The sequence below is a fragment of the Stegodyphus dumicola genome, chromosome 1 (genome assembly GCF_044657685.1).
Source record: "Stegodyphus dumicola isolate Sdum_Otavi_A_Nest chromosome 1, ASM4465768v1".
NCBI classification, from domain to species: domain Eukaryota; kingdom Metazoa; phylum Arthropoda; class Arachnida; order Araneae; family Eresidae; genus Stegodyphus; species Stegodyphus dumicola.
In genome coordinates, this window is record NC_140768.1 from 45,559,996 (window position 1) to 45,578,112 (window position 18,117).

Genomic DNA, 18,117 nt, shown 5'->3' on the forward strand with positions numbered 1-18,117 from the left:
AAAAAACGAAATCTGATATAGAACAAATTTTGTTAATTTCTTTGGAAAATTTTCCAAATGAAGTGCATAATTTAATCTCCAGCTATATAATACTTATATACAGTGTCTCAAAAAAGTGATGGGACACTTGTGCTTTACAAAAGGAAACTGCAATAAAAGAAATTTAAAAAACATGTAAAATTTTTTGTGGGTGTGTTTCATACTTAAATTTAGTAACAATTATTACATAACATACGTTTTCTCAAAATATTAAAATATTAATTTAATAAAAATACAATTGTTTAGAACGGAGCAGAAAATGGCTCACTTAAGTGATGGGACACTTACTTTTCCATCAAATATTTATCCAAAAATTTTACTTTTTAAAAGGTTTTAATATTTTGTTGGATTTCCTTTTACTTTTAAAACATGATTTAATCTTCTTGAGATGGATTCGACTAATTTTTTTGGGATTTCTGGAGTGATTTTACCCCATTAATCTTGAAGCACCGATTTTAATTGTTGTTTTGAAGAAATGGTGTGTTTGCGAATTCTTGATTCCAATTCTTGCCAAATATTCTCTATGGGATTTAATTGTGGAGATTGTGGGGGTGTTTTTATTATTTCAGGACAGTTATACAGCAGCCAGAGTATAACGTTCAAAGCACTGTGCTTGGGGTCATTGTCCTGGTAGAATTTAAAATCGTTATGAAGGTTCAATTTTCGTGCTGATGATTTCAAATTTTGATTTAAAATGCCAATATACTTGTACTGATCCATTATACTTTCAATAAAAACAAGATTATCGACTCCAGCGGACGACATACACCCCTATACCATAACTCCTCCGCCACCATGTTTTACTGTTGGCACCAAGTTCTGTTTGCGAAATTCTTCCCTGGGTTTTCTCCACACCAAGATTCTACCGTCGGAACCAAATATATTAAATTTACTCTCATCAGCAAATGTAACTTCATTCCAGTAATCAGATTTCTTATTTATGTTGAATTTTGCGAAAGCCAGTCTGAGTTTTCTATTCTTTTCACTTACGAAGAATTTTTTCCTGGCTGCTCTACCGTGATATCCAGTAGATCGAATTACTCTTCTAATAGTCTCAGAATTAACAATTACTCCATTCCATACTTCCAAGTTGTTAATTCTGAGACTATTAGAAGGATTTACTCTTATTGTAAATCAGCAGCAACTTTAGGAGCACTCATTCTTGGATTTTTTTAAATATTTCGAACGATAATTCGCTTTATTCCATTGGATAGCTTTGATGGTCGGCCAGGTCTTCTTTTATCCTGAATCATATGATTCTTTTTATATCGTTTAATGATATTGAAAACTGTTTAATGACTGAAGTTAACTGTTTCAGTAGTTTCTCTAATAGATTTTCCTCGTTCAATATGCAAATTAATAACTAATATTCGAATTCCAGGCAAAGTTTCTTTTCCTTTAACATTCATGGCTGCACAGAGCTAAAAAACAAAAAAATTCCAAAACAAACTGGAGAGAAATACTGCAGACGATTTTATAAATTATTGGCAATTGCTTTTGAGTAAAAATAAATACCCCAAAAGATATTTTTATTGCTTACTTCAGACGATTTTTATTGCATAGTACGTAGTGTCCCATCACTTAAGTGAGCCATTTTCTGCTCCGTTCTAAACAATTGTATTTTTATTAAATTAATATTTTAATATTTTGAGAAAATGTATGTTATGTAATAATTGTTACTAAATTTAAGTATGAAACACACCCACAAAAAATTTTACATTTTTTTTTAAATTTATTTTATTGCAGTTTCCTTTTGTAAAGCACAAGTGTCCCATCACTTTTTTGAGACACTGTATCTGTCATCTTTTGGAAAGATTTTCTAAAAACATCCAACTTGTTGGCTTTGAAATTTCTCAATGGAGCATTGGCTTTATTCTCTGCGTATTGTTTTCAAATATATTTTTAATGGAAGATAAGAAAAAGGATCAATAAAATTTCTTATTCTGTAATTAACTAACTAAATTACTTATAACGCCATGCAGTTCGAATTCAAATCAAGAAGACTTTCAATCTGATTTTATTTTGAAGTCGTACTGTACGACGTTTAATTTGTAAGTTGAAGTATTATAATTTGTAACAAAACTGAGTTAAAAACTTCTCTTATTAGAAGAAATTATTTCCAAAAGAACAACCATAACTTACTTGCCATCACAAGAATCACACATTTTGAATCTCATTTCGATCTTACAGTACATATGACAGAAATCAATCTGCATAAAGAAAATACCGAAACATTCGACGAAATAGAATTCAAAACTTCTGCTGATTGTTCTTTGGAAAAATATTCCGAAAAAGATAAAGCACTCCTTTTCGCGCCGTATGGCATTTAAGTCTTCCAAACGATCCACCATAACCAACATTTTCGAGTGCGAAACGACCAGAAGAATTCGAAATTCGCTCTTTCATCAGATTCCGTAAACCCGTTTGAGCAAAACTTTACGAGCACTAGTAACTGACATTAAAAACATCGTCATCGTCTGTCTGGCCTCAACCCATTCTGAATTTTGAAGTTAGAAGAACTTATAGCGGCCATTTCAAGATGGCTGCTTGTATAGAAAGTCTCTTCGTTATCAAACCAATGGCGCGTCTGATTTTAAAGTCTCTTTCTCTCTCCTTGCACTGAGATAATATCTGTGCTCTGTCAGTAGTGATAAGGGTAATAACGGGGGGCCGTCACTACTCCGTGCCTAATTATTCCTTTCCCGAAGAGGGATTTTATGCAAATTACGATTCTGCTGAGTTTCTGATGAAGAATCTTTTAATTGTTCAAATAGTCTAATTGGTCAACACTTTCAAATAGCAAGCGCATTTTAAATTAAATAAATATTTGGATCTAGGCGCTTGGTAAATTCACCTTGAATTTTCGATTTTCTGCCACATGATTAAATTATTTCCAAAAGAACAACCGTAACTTCTGCTGCCATTTAATTAATTTTGCTGAGGTATGTAATCTAATTTTTAATTTTTAGTCTAATTTAGATGTAGGATATTGTTTTCCGAAATAAACTTGATCATAAAAATTTAAAAATTCTGAAAGTTTATTTGAGTTTGAAAAATAATTCCTTGCGTTTATGATCATATGAGGGAGGGGGATAAACCCTGCGTTTTTTATTGGCAAATCTCACTTCAGATTTGTTAGCTATTCGTCCCAATAAATTTACTGTGAAATCTATGTTTTAAAACAATTGAAGAAAACCAATTATCCTCGCTATCAAAATTTCGATATAGTTCTTGATATAAGTCATTTCATATTAGTTATACTAAGGTTGTTCGCACATTTTCATAGTATTTACAGAAAACTTTTATCTGCACATTACGTTTTTTCGCCCTTTTAAGATTCAAATCAGTATTAATCGCTTTGCATACAGTTGACACCGAGCATTTTAATGATTATGCAGTTATCCTTTAACTTCGAAGATTTTCTTTTAACGTTAAAGTTCTTACCTTTTCAACATTCGAAGCATTACATTTTTTTCCTTGACTATGTATTTTGAACAATTTTTCTTCTTGAAGCGAAATTTGACGTTTTTTTTCTTTTGACAGCATTTATCTATCACTGCTTTAGATACCGAAAAATCATGGCTTTCACAGCATTTTTAACAACTAGGGTACGAATAATTTTCTTCAGAAAAAGCACATAGCCTTCCGTTCATTACTTCTTTAAAAGCGCCATTTTGTATGAAAACAAAATTATCAAGTAGCAGACGATAATTTACACTTTCAAAAATGTAGTTGCAGTTAAAAGAAAATTTCCTAAGTAGGCGATGTTTTATAGCAAAGTAAAATCGTCTAAAAAACATGTCAGGACATCCTCTTTCATAAGTTTATTGTTTAGATTACTTCATCAGCATTTTGATCCTTACTAATGAAAGGAAACTGAATATTGCCAACATTTTCTATAACAGTTTAATTGTAAGTAATTGTCAGAATGATTTTTTTGAAATTACTTCCTTTTTGAACTTTAAAACTGGAATACGTTTTTGATATTTCTCGCTTGTAATTATTGTTCTTCAGTAATATGTAGGAGGAAAATGATAATATTAAATCGTAATTTAAATTTTAATGATTTTTGTGGGTCATAACAGTTTTGTAATTTTGACTAATTGTATTTTTTAACCTAAAATGAACAATTCCCATAAAATCACATAAAATTTAAAAAAACACTGAGCATAAGCTAATTTTAAAATTTTACGTAAAAATCAATACATAAACTCCTTATTTGATACAATGTCAAAATATGATATTTATTCGCATAATAGGCTCTTCGTATATCATGCAAACAATGTTTCATTGTTTATGTTCATTTACGAAATATTTATTTTAAACTCTGACTGAAACCTTTAACTCTTCAATTTGAACAATTCTATTCTGTTAAAACGTCCACACAGTATTTCCATAATTATTTTAATTCTATTGGCAAGAATTTAAAGCGCGTATGTTAAATGAAATTACAAGGCTATTCTGACAAGTGAAATTATTGAAGGAGCGAAAAGATGGAATTGTTTAAACATCTATTCAAAGGAAAATATTCTATCAATATTTGACTTCCAAATATTGTAACTCGTAGCATGGGTGTCTTTGAGGGAATTGTTCCTGTTATAAAATATATTAAATCAACATTACAAAATTAGATTTATTATTGAAAATTTTGCTGAGAAACATACATATAGTAAGTTGTTAAAACTTTTTAATATGTTTTCATTGTAATAATGTATAATAATGTATCTTAGAAATTTCAAGCTCTAAGTACCTATCAAAATTAATAAAATTAATTGAACATGATTTCTACATAATTATTACATAAATTGGAATGAAAGATTCAATTACTGTGTAATTATTTTCTTTGAAAGACACAAATTTAAAATAATATTGGAGTTATGGTAGGTGTTACTCGAAGTTTCTCTTTCCATCATACCTTCCAAAAACAATAACAAATCTTTAAATTTTATTAAGCTTAAAAATAATAAAGTAATTAAGCAGTATTTTTCTTTTTTTTCGTATTTTATATTTACTCAGATGAATCTCCGCGAATATTCTAGCTTCGGGAGAGTAGTCGTGTTTTCCATCTATGTATAACATCAATACGAGGCAGTTTTCCTTAGAAAGTTCTTTGCATTCTTATAACAAAGATATTTCTTCTTTTTTTACTGATTTTTAAATATTTGAGTTTATTCTTGCGACTCTCATACCTTGTTATTGTTTAGAATAAAAGTATTGTTTTATCGTTCCTAATGAAATGATATTTATTGCGCTTGCAACTATTTCTCTAATATATTTTATTTTAAGTTATATTTTTAGTTTATTTGCATGTCTTTTATTGACAGTTCTAAGTGCGACATAATGAAGAAAGGTTTAGTTATAGTTGTAATTATTTAAACTAACATTTATTATTATTTGAGTTAGACTCTACTTTATAAGCAAGAGAAGTGTTTTATGTATTTCGCTTATCTTTTACGCAAATCATTTAAGAACGAAATTTTTCGAATTGTTTGAAAAATAAAGCTTTTAGTAATATAATAACTATATAACTATTTTAGTAATATAATTACTACAATTTGAGGAGTGTTATTGCTATGGAACCAAATCACCGTATTTGGCCGGAAGATGGCATTGTGTACAATACGATCCTAGATCCTGAAGGGGTTTTAGAATAAAAAAGAAGTAAGTATTTATATGAGGTTTATACACTGTAAGTGTTCTAAAATAAAAGATAATCAAATGATCTTGAAACTGCGCGTAGGTGTAAAACGAAATACGTACGTTTTATTTTAACTTAAAAATTATGCCAATTTGTTTCCTAAATATTAGAATGTGCATGTAAGATATTAAAATATATTTTAATCGGGAAGAGAACATCGTCTTACATTAGAAACGAATGCGCGGTTTTATTGTATTGTGTATATGGTCAGCGAAAGAGAAAAAATATATACAGTATATATATACAATAGAAACATATACAGGGGTTGGACAAAAATATGGAAACACCTTTAAAAAAACATGTTTCTTTGCTTAATATGGTGCAGGAAACCCGTTGCATCCAAAACAGCTTGCAGTCTTCTCGGAATGGATAAATACAGTTCCTGTATGTTTGCCAAGGGAATATTATACCATTCTTTCTGTAAAACGGTGGCAAGTTCAGATAGCGATGTTGGCGGTGGATAATGAGAACGCACTTTCCGTTCCAATTGTAGACCACAAAGGTTCGATAATATTCAGGTCTGGTGACTGTGGTGGCCAGGGGAGATGGGACAACTCATCCTCGTGCTCAGAAAACCAGTCCTGGACAATGTGAGCTGTGTGAACAGGGGCTTTGTCGTCTTGGAAGACACCATCACCATCGGGGAACAAAGTTTGTACCATGGGATGAACTTGATCGGCCAAAGTGTTCACATAAGTCTTGGCAGTCATGTGCCCTGACACAGTTATCATGGGGCTAGCAGAGAACCACGATATGGCTGCCCAAACCATAACAGAACCCCCACCATGTTTCACTCTTGGCAACAAGCAGTCTGTATTATAGGCTTGAGATGGCGTTCTCCAAACGTAAACTCGGCCAGAAGTGGGGAACAATGTGAAAGAAGAATCGTCAGACCATATTACTCGCTTCCACTGCTCTATAGTCCAGGCTTTATGACTTAAACACCACCTTTTCCTGTTCCGGGCATTAGCATCACTGATGAGTGGCTTCTCAATTGCAGCACGGCCGGCAATTCCCTGTTTATGAAGCTCCCTTTTAATTGTTTTGGTACTCGCAGGGTTCGGTAACACAACATTCATTTCAGTAGTAACTTTTGCAGCTGTGGTCTTCTTATTTTTCGTCACAATTGCCCTTAATGATCGTCTGTCACGATCACTCAGGACACACTTTCGTCCGCGCTGTGATTTAGCAGATGATGTTTTTCCGCTCTTCAAATATGCGGAATAAATCTTCGATACAGTACCTCTTGAAACACTAAACACCTCGGCTACATTGCTTACGGAAGCACCTACCATACGTGCTCCAAAAATTTGCCCACGTTCGAAGTCTGTTAACTCTGACATAATGCGATGACAACCTCACATAACAGTACTCCGACAACAACTGAACTGTTTAGCACATTTACGAAGTTGTATAGGTGGCGTCAGTAGTCAAAAACGCCAGCGCCGCCTACATATTTCATTAAAATTAATCTTTCTTTTCAAACATGCATTTCACAAGGTGTTTCCATATTTTTGTCCATCCACTGTATATATATATATACAATAAGAGTGGGATATTTATAATCGAAAGGCTGCATTTTCAGCAACAGTTTCACAAATATTATTCCAGAGCATTAACAATCACTCATTGTTATCCGAGTAAGCTATATAATTGATCAATTATGATGAATCCTCGATTTACGTTGCTTCGATAGATTACGTTGCACAAAGCTTCGATTTGCGTCATGGCAAAGATTCTTCTATATACTAAAATCAAAATTCAAAACCTTCATCTAAGCATAAGGATAAAAAAACAGGTATGATAATTCAACGGTGTTAAAATAGCATGTGGAACTATTTTCTGTATTACGAGAGTATAAAATCTCCTCTCGGCTTCCGCCAAAAGGAAACTTTTTATTAGGAAATGCGAAAACTTTCTCAAAGTGCGCCCCGTCAAGGTAAATCTAACACGTAAAAAAGACCGATAAAAAACATCAGATGCCCCCTCATCTTACCCACTTGCGAGCTTTTAAAATCATTGCAATGTAAAACAGACAACTAACGTCTCTGTGACGATAGCAAACCTTGTCACATCATCGCACACAAAAAAAGAAAGAGAGATTGCGGGGGGAGAGAAGAGCCCTTATTTTCGAAGTGACATTTCGATCAGATTCTCCCTTTTCCCCATTAGAACGTTTTCCGTACCACAGCAGTCATAGGAATAGGGGATGGATTTGAATTCGCTGCAACCAACTCTAAACTTTTGCCATTAGTCGAAAAATCTAAATCAGTTCCAGATAAGTCATTAAAAAATGTTTTTGAAGGTTAGTTTTTTTTTCAATACACTTTTTTCACTTTCTAATGACCGTATTATTATTTTCTGATGAGTTTCATTTCCAGATAAGTGTGGCGGTACGTCAAGCCGGACTTTTTTTTCCCTCTTTTGTGTGCGTGTATGTATTTTGTGGAAAAGGAATGATTTCTCTACATAGAATTCGTATCATGAGAAAGAAAGTCTAATCATCAAGTATACTAAACGTTTAACAATTTTTTATGCTCATGGTGATAGGTTTCCGAGTTTGACACTTTGATATTCAAACTGAAAATAAAGCATTCTAACAAGTATTTTATAACGTTAGGCTAATCAAAGAAAATCAATAAACATTATTCCAGTGCCTGTTTAATAAAAATAATATTTGTTTTCATAAATAAATTTAATCTAGATTTGATTTGTCAAAATTAAAATAATTTTACTGAAGTTGTGTAATTGTACACAAATAATAACTGAATTTAGGAATTAATGTAAACTGAAGAAAAAGCTAGTTAAAGCTAGATGAAATAATTAATGCTTTTATTAAAAAATTGTGCTAGACAAATATCATTGATGTTTAATTGAAATACGTTAGAATATCTTGAAACTATAAAGACTTTTAATAATTAATTATCTTAATGAAATTGCAGAACAATGCATAATTCAAAACAAAATTTAATATTATAAATGGAAATAAAGAAATCATCATTTCTTCATAGTTCATTTTTCTCCGTATAAGAAGCTCCCCAACAAACTTATATCCTATTTCACCCTGAAAATATATTCTTTAATACAGTAATCTCTTACTGAAAAAAAGTTATTATTATATGAAGCATTAATATTTAAATCTTTAACATATTTATCAAAACAGTTAATTCATCTCAGTTTTCAATTTTTGTTTTGCCGATTCCTTCTTGGTTTGAGCACAAGCATTTTTTTTTCCTTATTTTGAGGGCATTTAAAGAGTATGCATATATTATTTCATTTCTAATATCTTAACATGCTTGGCGATGCCTAGTTCCGTTTATAGTTGCTATAATATAATTTTATATTTCATTTACTTGGATATCGACAAATAAGCTTATTTAAATGAGCTTATGTTGTTATTTATATTTTATTTTCCATCTGTTTCGCAGTTATAAATGTATGACGTATAAATGCTGCTATCATTTTAGTAGAAAATCTCGTAGTGCTTTCATTTTATAAGTTTACTTCATCGTCAACATTTCACTTTAGCGAAATTTATCACGCACTGGATATTCTGATTCTCTCGCTCTTTATATCCAGAAAGAGTCAAGCTACAATTTACCTCGAATATTACGCATTTACTAACACCTGTAGATTAAGAGAATTCAGTTGTATATTTTTTTTATTGAGCTGGGAGTAACTGGAAGTGTTACAATAAATCTAGTATTTTCTTATCTTAATGCTTGCATTCCTTTGATTTTGAAAGTGAAAGAGTCAAAATATATGTTGTAAATGATCTGATTATACCTGTTGTTAACATTAAAATTTATACATGAATAAATTAAATATATTCAAAAATTAAAAACAGTAGTAATAATAATCTTTGTGAATAAGATAAATTCATTCTGTTTGAAGAGTATTTCTTGTGCAAACAATACATTTAATAGCGAACAGTTATTAATGTGAAATTTAACACACTGTATGTGTGTGTCTATAAATGTGTAGGAATGCAAATTTGGAAACTTCATTTTGAATAAAAGTGTGCATTGGCTATTATTATGCACCTTTTTTATATAGACTGCAATAAAAAAGTGCTAAGCCTTTTACATATATCATTATCTACATATATAATTATGCTTATATTTGATGTAATTTGGCACTGAAAATTTTCATAAGAAATGCACGATGCTTTAATTATTTTGTACACGGAATTGCGTATCAAAACATTCTCAACCATCTCGCTTAAGAGCGCGGCAAAGATCATGTGAAATTATATAAATATTACTGAAAGCCCATTGATCCATTTTAGAACCCCTCCCTTGGTGGCGATACAGATGTGCACTTACGAAATATGCTTACATGACCACTAACCTTATTTATAACTGATTTTGTAATAATAGGATGTAATTACCTTGCATCGTTTAAAAAAAAAATGTTAATTTGTTGCTTTGCAATCACGTCACTAAATTTTATTTAATGCAGGAATATTGCCAGTTATGATGCATTTAAAAGATTTGGAGGATACTGAGTTTTAACTTCGAATCCGTATTGAAATCCTTTACTGTTTAAATGATTAATGATTACGGTTTATTCTAAGTACGAAAGAATAAACCGAGCTGTTTATATAATGTTAGAAAAATCGGGAAGCATATATTTTCACTTTTCCGTAAAGAGCAATAGCAAAAATCAGCAAATCTTTTGCTCTATAAAAGTCCTGTCACCGTTTAAAATATTAGATCGAACGTTGTTTCTTTTGGAGTTATAAACTGCTCCCAGATTTAAATTTTTAAATATTATCGAGGAAACTCATTTTTTCCCGGAAAAATGAAGGATGAAGCGGGAATCCTCTGCTCAAATGGCGCATGATTACTTTTCCAGTTCTTCGGATGATAGATTTGGGGTCAATGAAAAATTTTCCAGTCTTGCTCAAAGTGAATATCGATAATTTAATCGATTCTAAAGATCATCGTCCCCACTCCCTTTCACGTTTAATTAATAAAACGTTCTGTCCCCACATCTCCTTTTCCCCTTTTTCTTTCCCCCGACCGCAAAAGTCTGATTTTTCAGCTGAAGCAGATCAACGGCATTCACGCACGAGAAAGCATTTTCATTTTACGCTGGTGTGATTTTTAACGTGAATGTCCAATATTGCGTGAGTAGGTAATTATGGATCTCAAATATTGCGCTATTTTATAGAGATGAGTTTTCAAATAAAAATAACGGTTAAAAGACGTAATAAAAAAAGATCGATTGCACGCTATGTGCTAGATTTATATTTTTAATATTCAAAAAAAGGAGAACTTCAAAATGCTGTGTTTTATCTGTAACATTGCACCGTGTTTTGTTGATTAGGTGTGCATATGGGTTCAGAAATAAATGAATAAAAGTTTCCAATATGTTTAGGGGAAAGTGTTAGTGGCAAGCTGTATATGAATACCAAACTAAAATACTAACAATAATTGTCGAATTGAAAATAATTACTATGATCATTTTCAAAATTTAAACACTTGGTAAATTTATATATCATATTTGACTTAATATACCATATAAGCTAATTTCCTTTCCTCTGAAATCATCCTGGATACAGGACTGTAGTTAGCAGAGAATGACTTCAAACTCGAAACTAAGGATACGTGTTCGGATCCCGTGTCAGACTTGATTGTAGTGTGGATCCTCTCCCCTTTGAGACTGCTAAATAATGAATGTGTTCGGCTAGGCTCTACGAATGGCTTAAACGAGCTTCTGACTATTGAAGGAAAAACAATAATTTATTTTTTATCATTAAACATTCTTAATCTCTTTAAAATGCAAGTTAGACATTTTCAGTTCGTCTTTTCCAATCAAGATGTAATCTTTTAAACCTTATTCTTTGTGAATTAATAGAAAAAGCCGAAAGCTTAAGTTATCACTAAAGGGAAATTGAAATTTTTTTATAAATTTTTTTGGGATTCTTGTAATTTAGATTGAACTTAAAATTACAATCTAATTTTCAATAAGTTATGTCATTCCCGCGACCGGTTTCCCGCCACCAAGTGGTTAAGACCTCTGATCCGGTTTCGAACCCAGGCGAACGCGCTTGCTTCTTTGATGTTTTACGTGGTTTTTCTCATGTGTAACGTAAACACGAATCGTTTTAGAAAGTCCTCCACGAAGGGATTCCTCCTTAAGCAAATAGCTCTCATGTGCTTTGCCATATCCAAACAACCTAAGCTAATTTAACCCACAAGTTGTGCGAAATAGTGCTGCAGTATAATATTTGTTAGGTAATAGAGCTCAGAGACATGTGGGTAGGCAAGTTCATCTATCTTATTTACTCTAGTAAAAATAGAAAAATTTGTCTTTATCTTACTTTCAGACTAAGCAAGTTCACTTATCTTATTTACTCCAGTCAAAATAGAAAACTTTTCTTTATCTTACTTAGTTTTCATAATCATTCTGTCGCTTTCGAAAAAAGTAGAATATTAACTTATCATACAAGGTAATATATAGTCTATTGATATCTTTAAATATACTGTGCCAGTTCTGTAAGTGAAGAACTACCAGTTATGTTCTGCATATTGAATTGCTTCAGTAGGATTAGTAACATCAACAAAAATCATTTTCCACTTAAAAGCAATGATATCTTTTTAGAGGCGATTAGCGACTTAGCATATTTTTAAAAGTAGTACAATACGAGTGTCGCTGTCTGGCCCAGTAACTAAAATAGGCTTTTACTACTTTATTTTTGTTGTAAAATTTTCATGAAATGTTTCTACAGTTAATGAAAAAGAAGGGATTGCATTAACAAAAAATAAATGTATTTGGATAGAAATTTATTTCAGCTTTCATAACTTTTTAATTTATATTAATAATTGAAGAAAACAAATATTTTATTACTCTTTCCTGTATATGTCATTTTATATTCCCACATAAATAATGAAAAAAATCTTAGCGTGACTTAGCGAAAGCTGTGCAAATAACGGCTACCGGACTATCTACTTGGTACCATTTTTGGGGGTCTTTCTGAGGTTTTATGTGAGGAAATAACTAAATATCGCAATATGTTTTTAATTTTTTTTCTTTGTCATTGACATCTGTAACTATAATGTTCCATCTCGCCTTGGTCGATATGATGTTTAATGCGTCCAGTTGGTATAGTGGTTAACAAAGAGTAATTACCACGCCGATGGATTTCAAGCTTAGATAGGGCATGGAAGGTTGTAACTGTTGTGTCTTTGTGGAAAGCAGACGCTTTAAAACTGTCAGTCCCAAACACATCTTACAAAGCTGGTGATAAGGGAAGAAAAATAATCTCAGAGAAGACCTTGGAAATTCCACTTAGGACTGTGGGATTTCAGTCTATGGAGTGTTATTGAACTAAATTGAAATGAAACCAGTAAATGAACGTCGTAATGTTACCAGACGTCGTAACATCTGAAATAAACGTCGTAATGTTACCCGACGTCGTAATGAAACCAATGATGTCGTAATGTCGTACGATGATATTGAAGGCCTGTAATGTTTCCCCGACTTACCCGTAACTATTCATGAAGCATGTGGGAGCACGAAATTAGCGTTTACTTCCGTTTGAAATTTAACTTCTACAATAAGCTTTTCACGTATTGTTTATATAACATAAATAAACAGAGCCCATTTTGCATTTTATTAAGATTTTTTTACGTTATCAAGAGTATTTATGTTAATCGTTGCTTTCTGTATGAATAATTGCATTTTTAAGGAGCCTTATGACTTGTATTTTTATTTCAGAGAGTCTCCCCATGTTAATAATCCTGGCGGGAGTCATAGGTGGCATAGTATTCATAGTATCCGTCACAATAGTTATTATACTGTGTCTAAGGCGGAAGTCCGTTATAAAAGGTAAGAAACTGAATATATCTTTTCTTCTTTTCTTTGCTTTCTCTATAGCCTGACAAGAGGCAAGGTAAGCGAAAAACTTCTAAATTTATATGTATATAAAAACTTTATCAATGAAGCATATCGAAATTTGCTTTACTGTACTCTTCATGATAAATTCTAATTAAATTATTTTATTACTTCTTAATTTTATGTTGTGTTAGAACATAGTATTTTATTAATTTTACTTTCATACTCTTCTTTAATAGTCATAAATAGGTTTTGATAACAGCAGTGAATAATATGCTCGAGTTCATTTATGTGATAAAACACTAAAGAATTTCTTCTTGCGCTATTTGCAGTTTTGTGAAATTTTCTTCGCTTTAGAAAATGAAATAATCATAAACTATGACTTGGTTTCTTATATAAATTTCGCTCACGATTCAGTTAAAAATCTGCTAGTATTTTTAAATCTGGGGTTTCTCTTTCGAATTAAAATCTATATATCAGCGTATTTTATTTTGAATTTACCGTAATTGTAATTTTGTTATATTTATATCCTTCTCGAATTCAGATTGGATATTTACTGTCACAAACTGTGAACACGTTTACAGTTTGACAATTCAGCAGTTTTTCCATAATTATAGTCGCAATTTCATAGTATTTAAGGGAATTGATATTATGTAGTTCTCTGATTCCTCAGTGTACTAATACTGTCCTTTTTGGCAAGTTTATTATCTACTGGATGCAAATATTATGACATTCCATAAATGAATATGATAAATAGAGGAATATGTCTTCAGCTGTGTAACATAACACGTTTCTTTTACTAAAAATTGTTTTAATATAGGAAAATAAGGATTCGTATTTTAATTGTTAATTATTAATGGATATCTTTGTAACACATTGCATACAGACTGTCTTTTTTTAAGCTGTAAATGTATTTTAAAAGCTGCTCTATATATCTATAATTATATTAATTAATTTCTTACATCATTTTTCGTTTTCTCCGTAGGTGATTTTATATTTTTATACTTCAAAAATATTTGCTTATCATAACAGAATAAGATTTGATAACGCTTCAAGAATTAATGTACATAATCCCTTCAGTGCAGCTCGCAGAACGTAGTAAATGTAATGTCGGTTGGCATACTCATTACACCTTGAGGTAAAGAGACCACACAAACAAGCTGACACGAAACCAAATTATTTCCATATATATAACAACTTTCGGTATTTTCCAATCAATACCTTTAGGCAGTTTCGAGTTACGAAGAAAGTCTTTCTTTGTGCAATGTTCTATAAACTTCGAGGTTCATTAGAGGCTTAAGCTAGCGCCAAAGTTCTTGAAAAATGCCTTTGCCCCGTGATTCCGTTTTCATCACATGCAATTTTTCATATATGCGTGTTTTTTATTTTGTTTTCTGGAAACGATAGATCGCCTAAATTTGAAAGCACCTCATATATTGTAAAAGTCCCTTGGATGCAGCGACCTGTCTTAATCTATCCTAACATAATAACCTACCTAGTGCTTTATAAATAATTCCTGACACTAGCGTAACGTGAGGATTTTTTCCCCTTAATGCGCAGGGAAATTCTTATCCTGGCATAGGGATTTTGGGAATCCATGTAGGCAATAAAATACTGCCTTACCAGAAATTGGATATCTAGCTGCTATGGAAGTGAATGAAGCGCATTTGTAAAACTCTGCCGTTGATCAAAAGTCATACATTACACAAGTATATTTACTTTTTTATTTTAATTAATGTAACCGAACCTGTTAAAAGAGTTACAGCTAGAGAAAGACGGGGGGACTGAATATCAATTAACGAGGTGGCAAACAGTATACAATTGAGTAATCGACGTACAGGGGAACGATTAATCATACCAATATTAATCATTTCTGTAATAAGCCTAGCTTTTCTGAGTTTGTTATTATTCTATTATTTTATTATTGTTAAGGAAAGAAAGCTGAGTGTAAACTGGTTTAATATTAAACTAAAAGTCAGATATATAACGAAAATATTCATCCGATAATCTTAAGAAAATAGCGTAATACACACGTTTATTGTCTGATGTTTAAACTAAAATAAATAAACTGATTTGCTTGCACGGTATTTGCTGGTTTAAATTAGAATAACTTGTAGAAATGCCAACTTTAAGTAATAGATATCACTATGCATTTCTACCTCTGAAGTACGAATGTAAAATTTGTCCTTTTGACATTTATTTAACGATCGCTGCGTGGTAATGCAGATTGGAAACGAATAATATGCAAATTATAAGCATTATTACATGCTAGGCAGAAAAAAAAATGAAAACACGATAAAACAGCTTTTTTTCCTGAATTGGATTCATTTGTTCCAAGTATAATCAGAACAAGATATAAATTGAATTATTTTGCATTATGTCAACAGAAAGCTAATGTTTCCTAATCTCCTTCGCAGAAAGTAAACAAACTTGATAAGATCAATTTTTTTTGTCTCATCTTCACGTATTAAAAAAAAATCAGTTACCTTAAGTTTTTAGACTTTCTTTATAAAGTTAAGCGAATGTTAACCTTCTTATTTTAACCTTTTTGTCAAGAAAATGCTTTTTGTCAAGAAAATGCTTTTTCTTTCAGAAAGTTAATTTGTATTCAGGAAGATATTTTGTATTTCGCAATTAGATTCAATGGGTTTGTTAGATTCTGTGCTAACGTAAGAAATTCCTAATTTCATAAACAGTTTGCGATTAATTCCTAGATTCTCATATTTCAGACCCCCCCCCAAATCAACCTATAAAAAACCACTGCATTGTATCCAAAAATTATTTGTAATAGTAATTAAAACTCATAAATGCACAAGTATCCGTGATGCGCATTTGATTATAATAAATAATCGAACATTACTTTTAATTCCCCAAAATAGGGAAATGAACATTGGAGAGCTTGCCTGTAGCCAAGCTAATATAACTTAACCTTGTTTCACAATTTACTAGACATAATACTTTAAAATTATTAAACTAAATTATTATTACCTAGTATTCCTAATCAATTCATCGAATAAATCTAATTCTTAGTTCAATTTGTTTGAGATATAAAGTGAAACCTCTTGAAGTGGCCACCTTCCTGTCTGTGCTTATTTGTTAGAACATAAATAAGCATCGATACCAGCCGTCACTTCCCTAAGATAACCATCTGCAAAAAAGAGAAAAATCATCCAGAACTGCGCATACTCTTTTAGATAGAATTCACTGTATTCGAGCAATTTTAAATTGCTTTTAAAAATTCTAAACCGATATACTTCTTTTAATGAATCGCTTTCAATTTATGAATATTTATTTCAAGCTGTAATACAGAACAGTACATAGCGTACTACAGTTTGGAATGGCAAATCAGAATCAACATAACAATAATCTTAATTTAATTAAGTAAATACAGCACACAGCTTAAACTAAGATTAACGAGAAGGATATTATTCTTCCAACATATCAGTATGATCTTAGAGGAGTTCCTTCCATTTTTATTTCCTCAATTATATTAATTTGTGTTTACAATCGATGTCTGACTAGTGTACTGAGAATGGTAATAGAATATCATTCGACTAGTGTTATTTTCTACATTTCCGTTTTAGTATTAATTTGAATTATTTGGAGACAGGAACATTTGTAATATGTTAAGTAAGTTATGAAATGAAAGCAGTTAAGCCATTCTTTAATCACTTCTCCATCGCTCATCGTCTAATCTAACATTTTCAGAAGCGACCCCCTACGTTTTAAACTTCTAAAGTTGTCATTGATTTTTCTAACAAACGAGGGAATAATTCATAAAAAATCGATTTTCTGAAGAGAGACACTTGAGGATGTAGGGGAAAAAAGAATGTAATAAAAGTGGCTACAAGCTGCAAATTATCAGATAAAATTAAAACTGTAAGTGAACGACAAAATCTTCTTGAATTTCTGTTGTGATGCTTTACATTCGAAAGAAATTCAGCTATAACTAAATTCTATTCACTATTTTCTTCTTGTATTTTACATTTCCTTATTATCTTGTTAGAGATAATGCATTTTTTTTTTAAATTGTACGTTCGAATACACTGTGTTAGTTAGTCTATGCTGTTGCTTGGCAACTCATCGAAAACACCCACATCTAGTTCATATGTGCTCTTTCAAAAATGAATTTGTTTATAGTATACAGTCATAAATCTGAATTATGAAATATAACTGCATAATTACTAATTAAGTGTTATGGGATTTTATTTTATTATTTCAAATATTTATAGTTTCACACGTCAAAAAAACTTTTTAATGTCCTAAAATATTTATTTGCGTTAAATAGGTGATAAAAATACATTATTGTTCCTGTGAAACAAACTATTTTAAAAACCAGTTCCATTAAAATTAAATAAATCAAATATTACATAAAATCTGAATAATACCTGAATAATATCTGAATAATACCTGAATAATATCTGAATAATATCTGAATAGTAATGCATATAATCTGAATAATAATAATCTGAATGTTACTCATTTTTTTTCAAATGTTACATCGTCAGCGTGAAACGGACACAATTTCGTCACTAACC

At 31.2% G+C, this 18,117-nt stretch overlaps 1 protein-coding gene across 5 annotated transcripts in view; it reads left to right on the forward strand.

The window, feature by feature from the left end:
* LOC118188260 (irregular chiasm C-roughest protein-like) overlaps window positions 1-18,117 on the forward strand; it is an 824,083-nt gene that overhangs the window by 783,819 nt on the left and 22,147 nt on the right. For all 5 annotated transcript variants that reach the window (XM_085814197.1, XM_085814196.1, XM_085814211.1 and 2 more), the window contains one exon: window positions 13,463-13,573. In XM_085814197.1, the coding sequence (XP_085670323.1) occupies window positions 13,463-13,573 (111 nt within the window). The remainder of the gene's footprint in view (window positions 1-13,462; window positions 13,574-18,117) is intronic.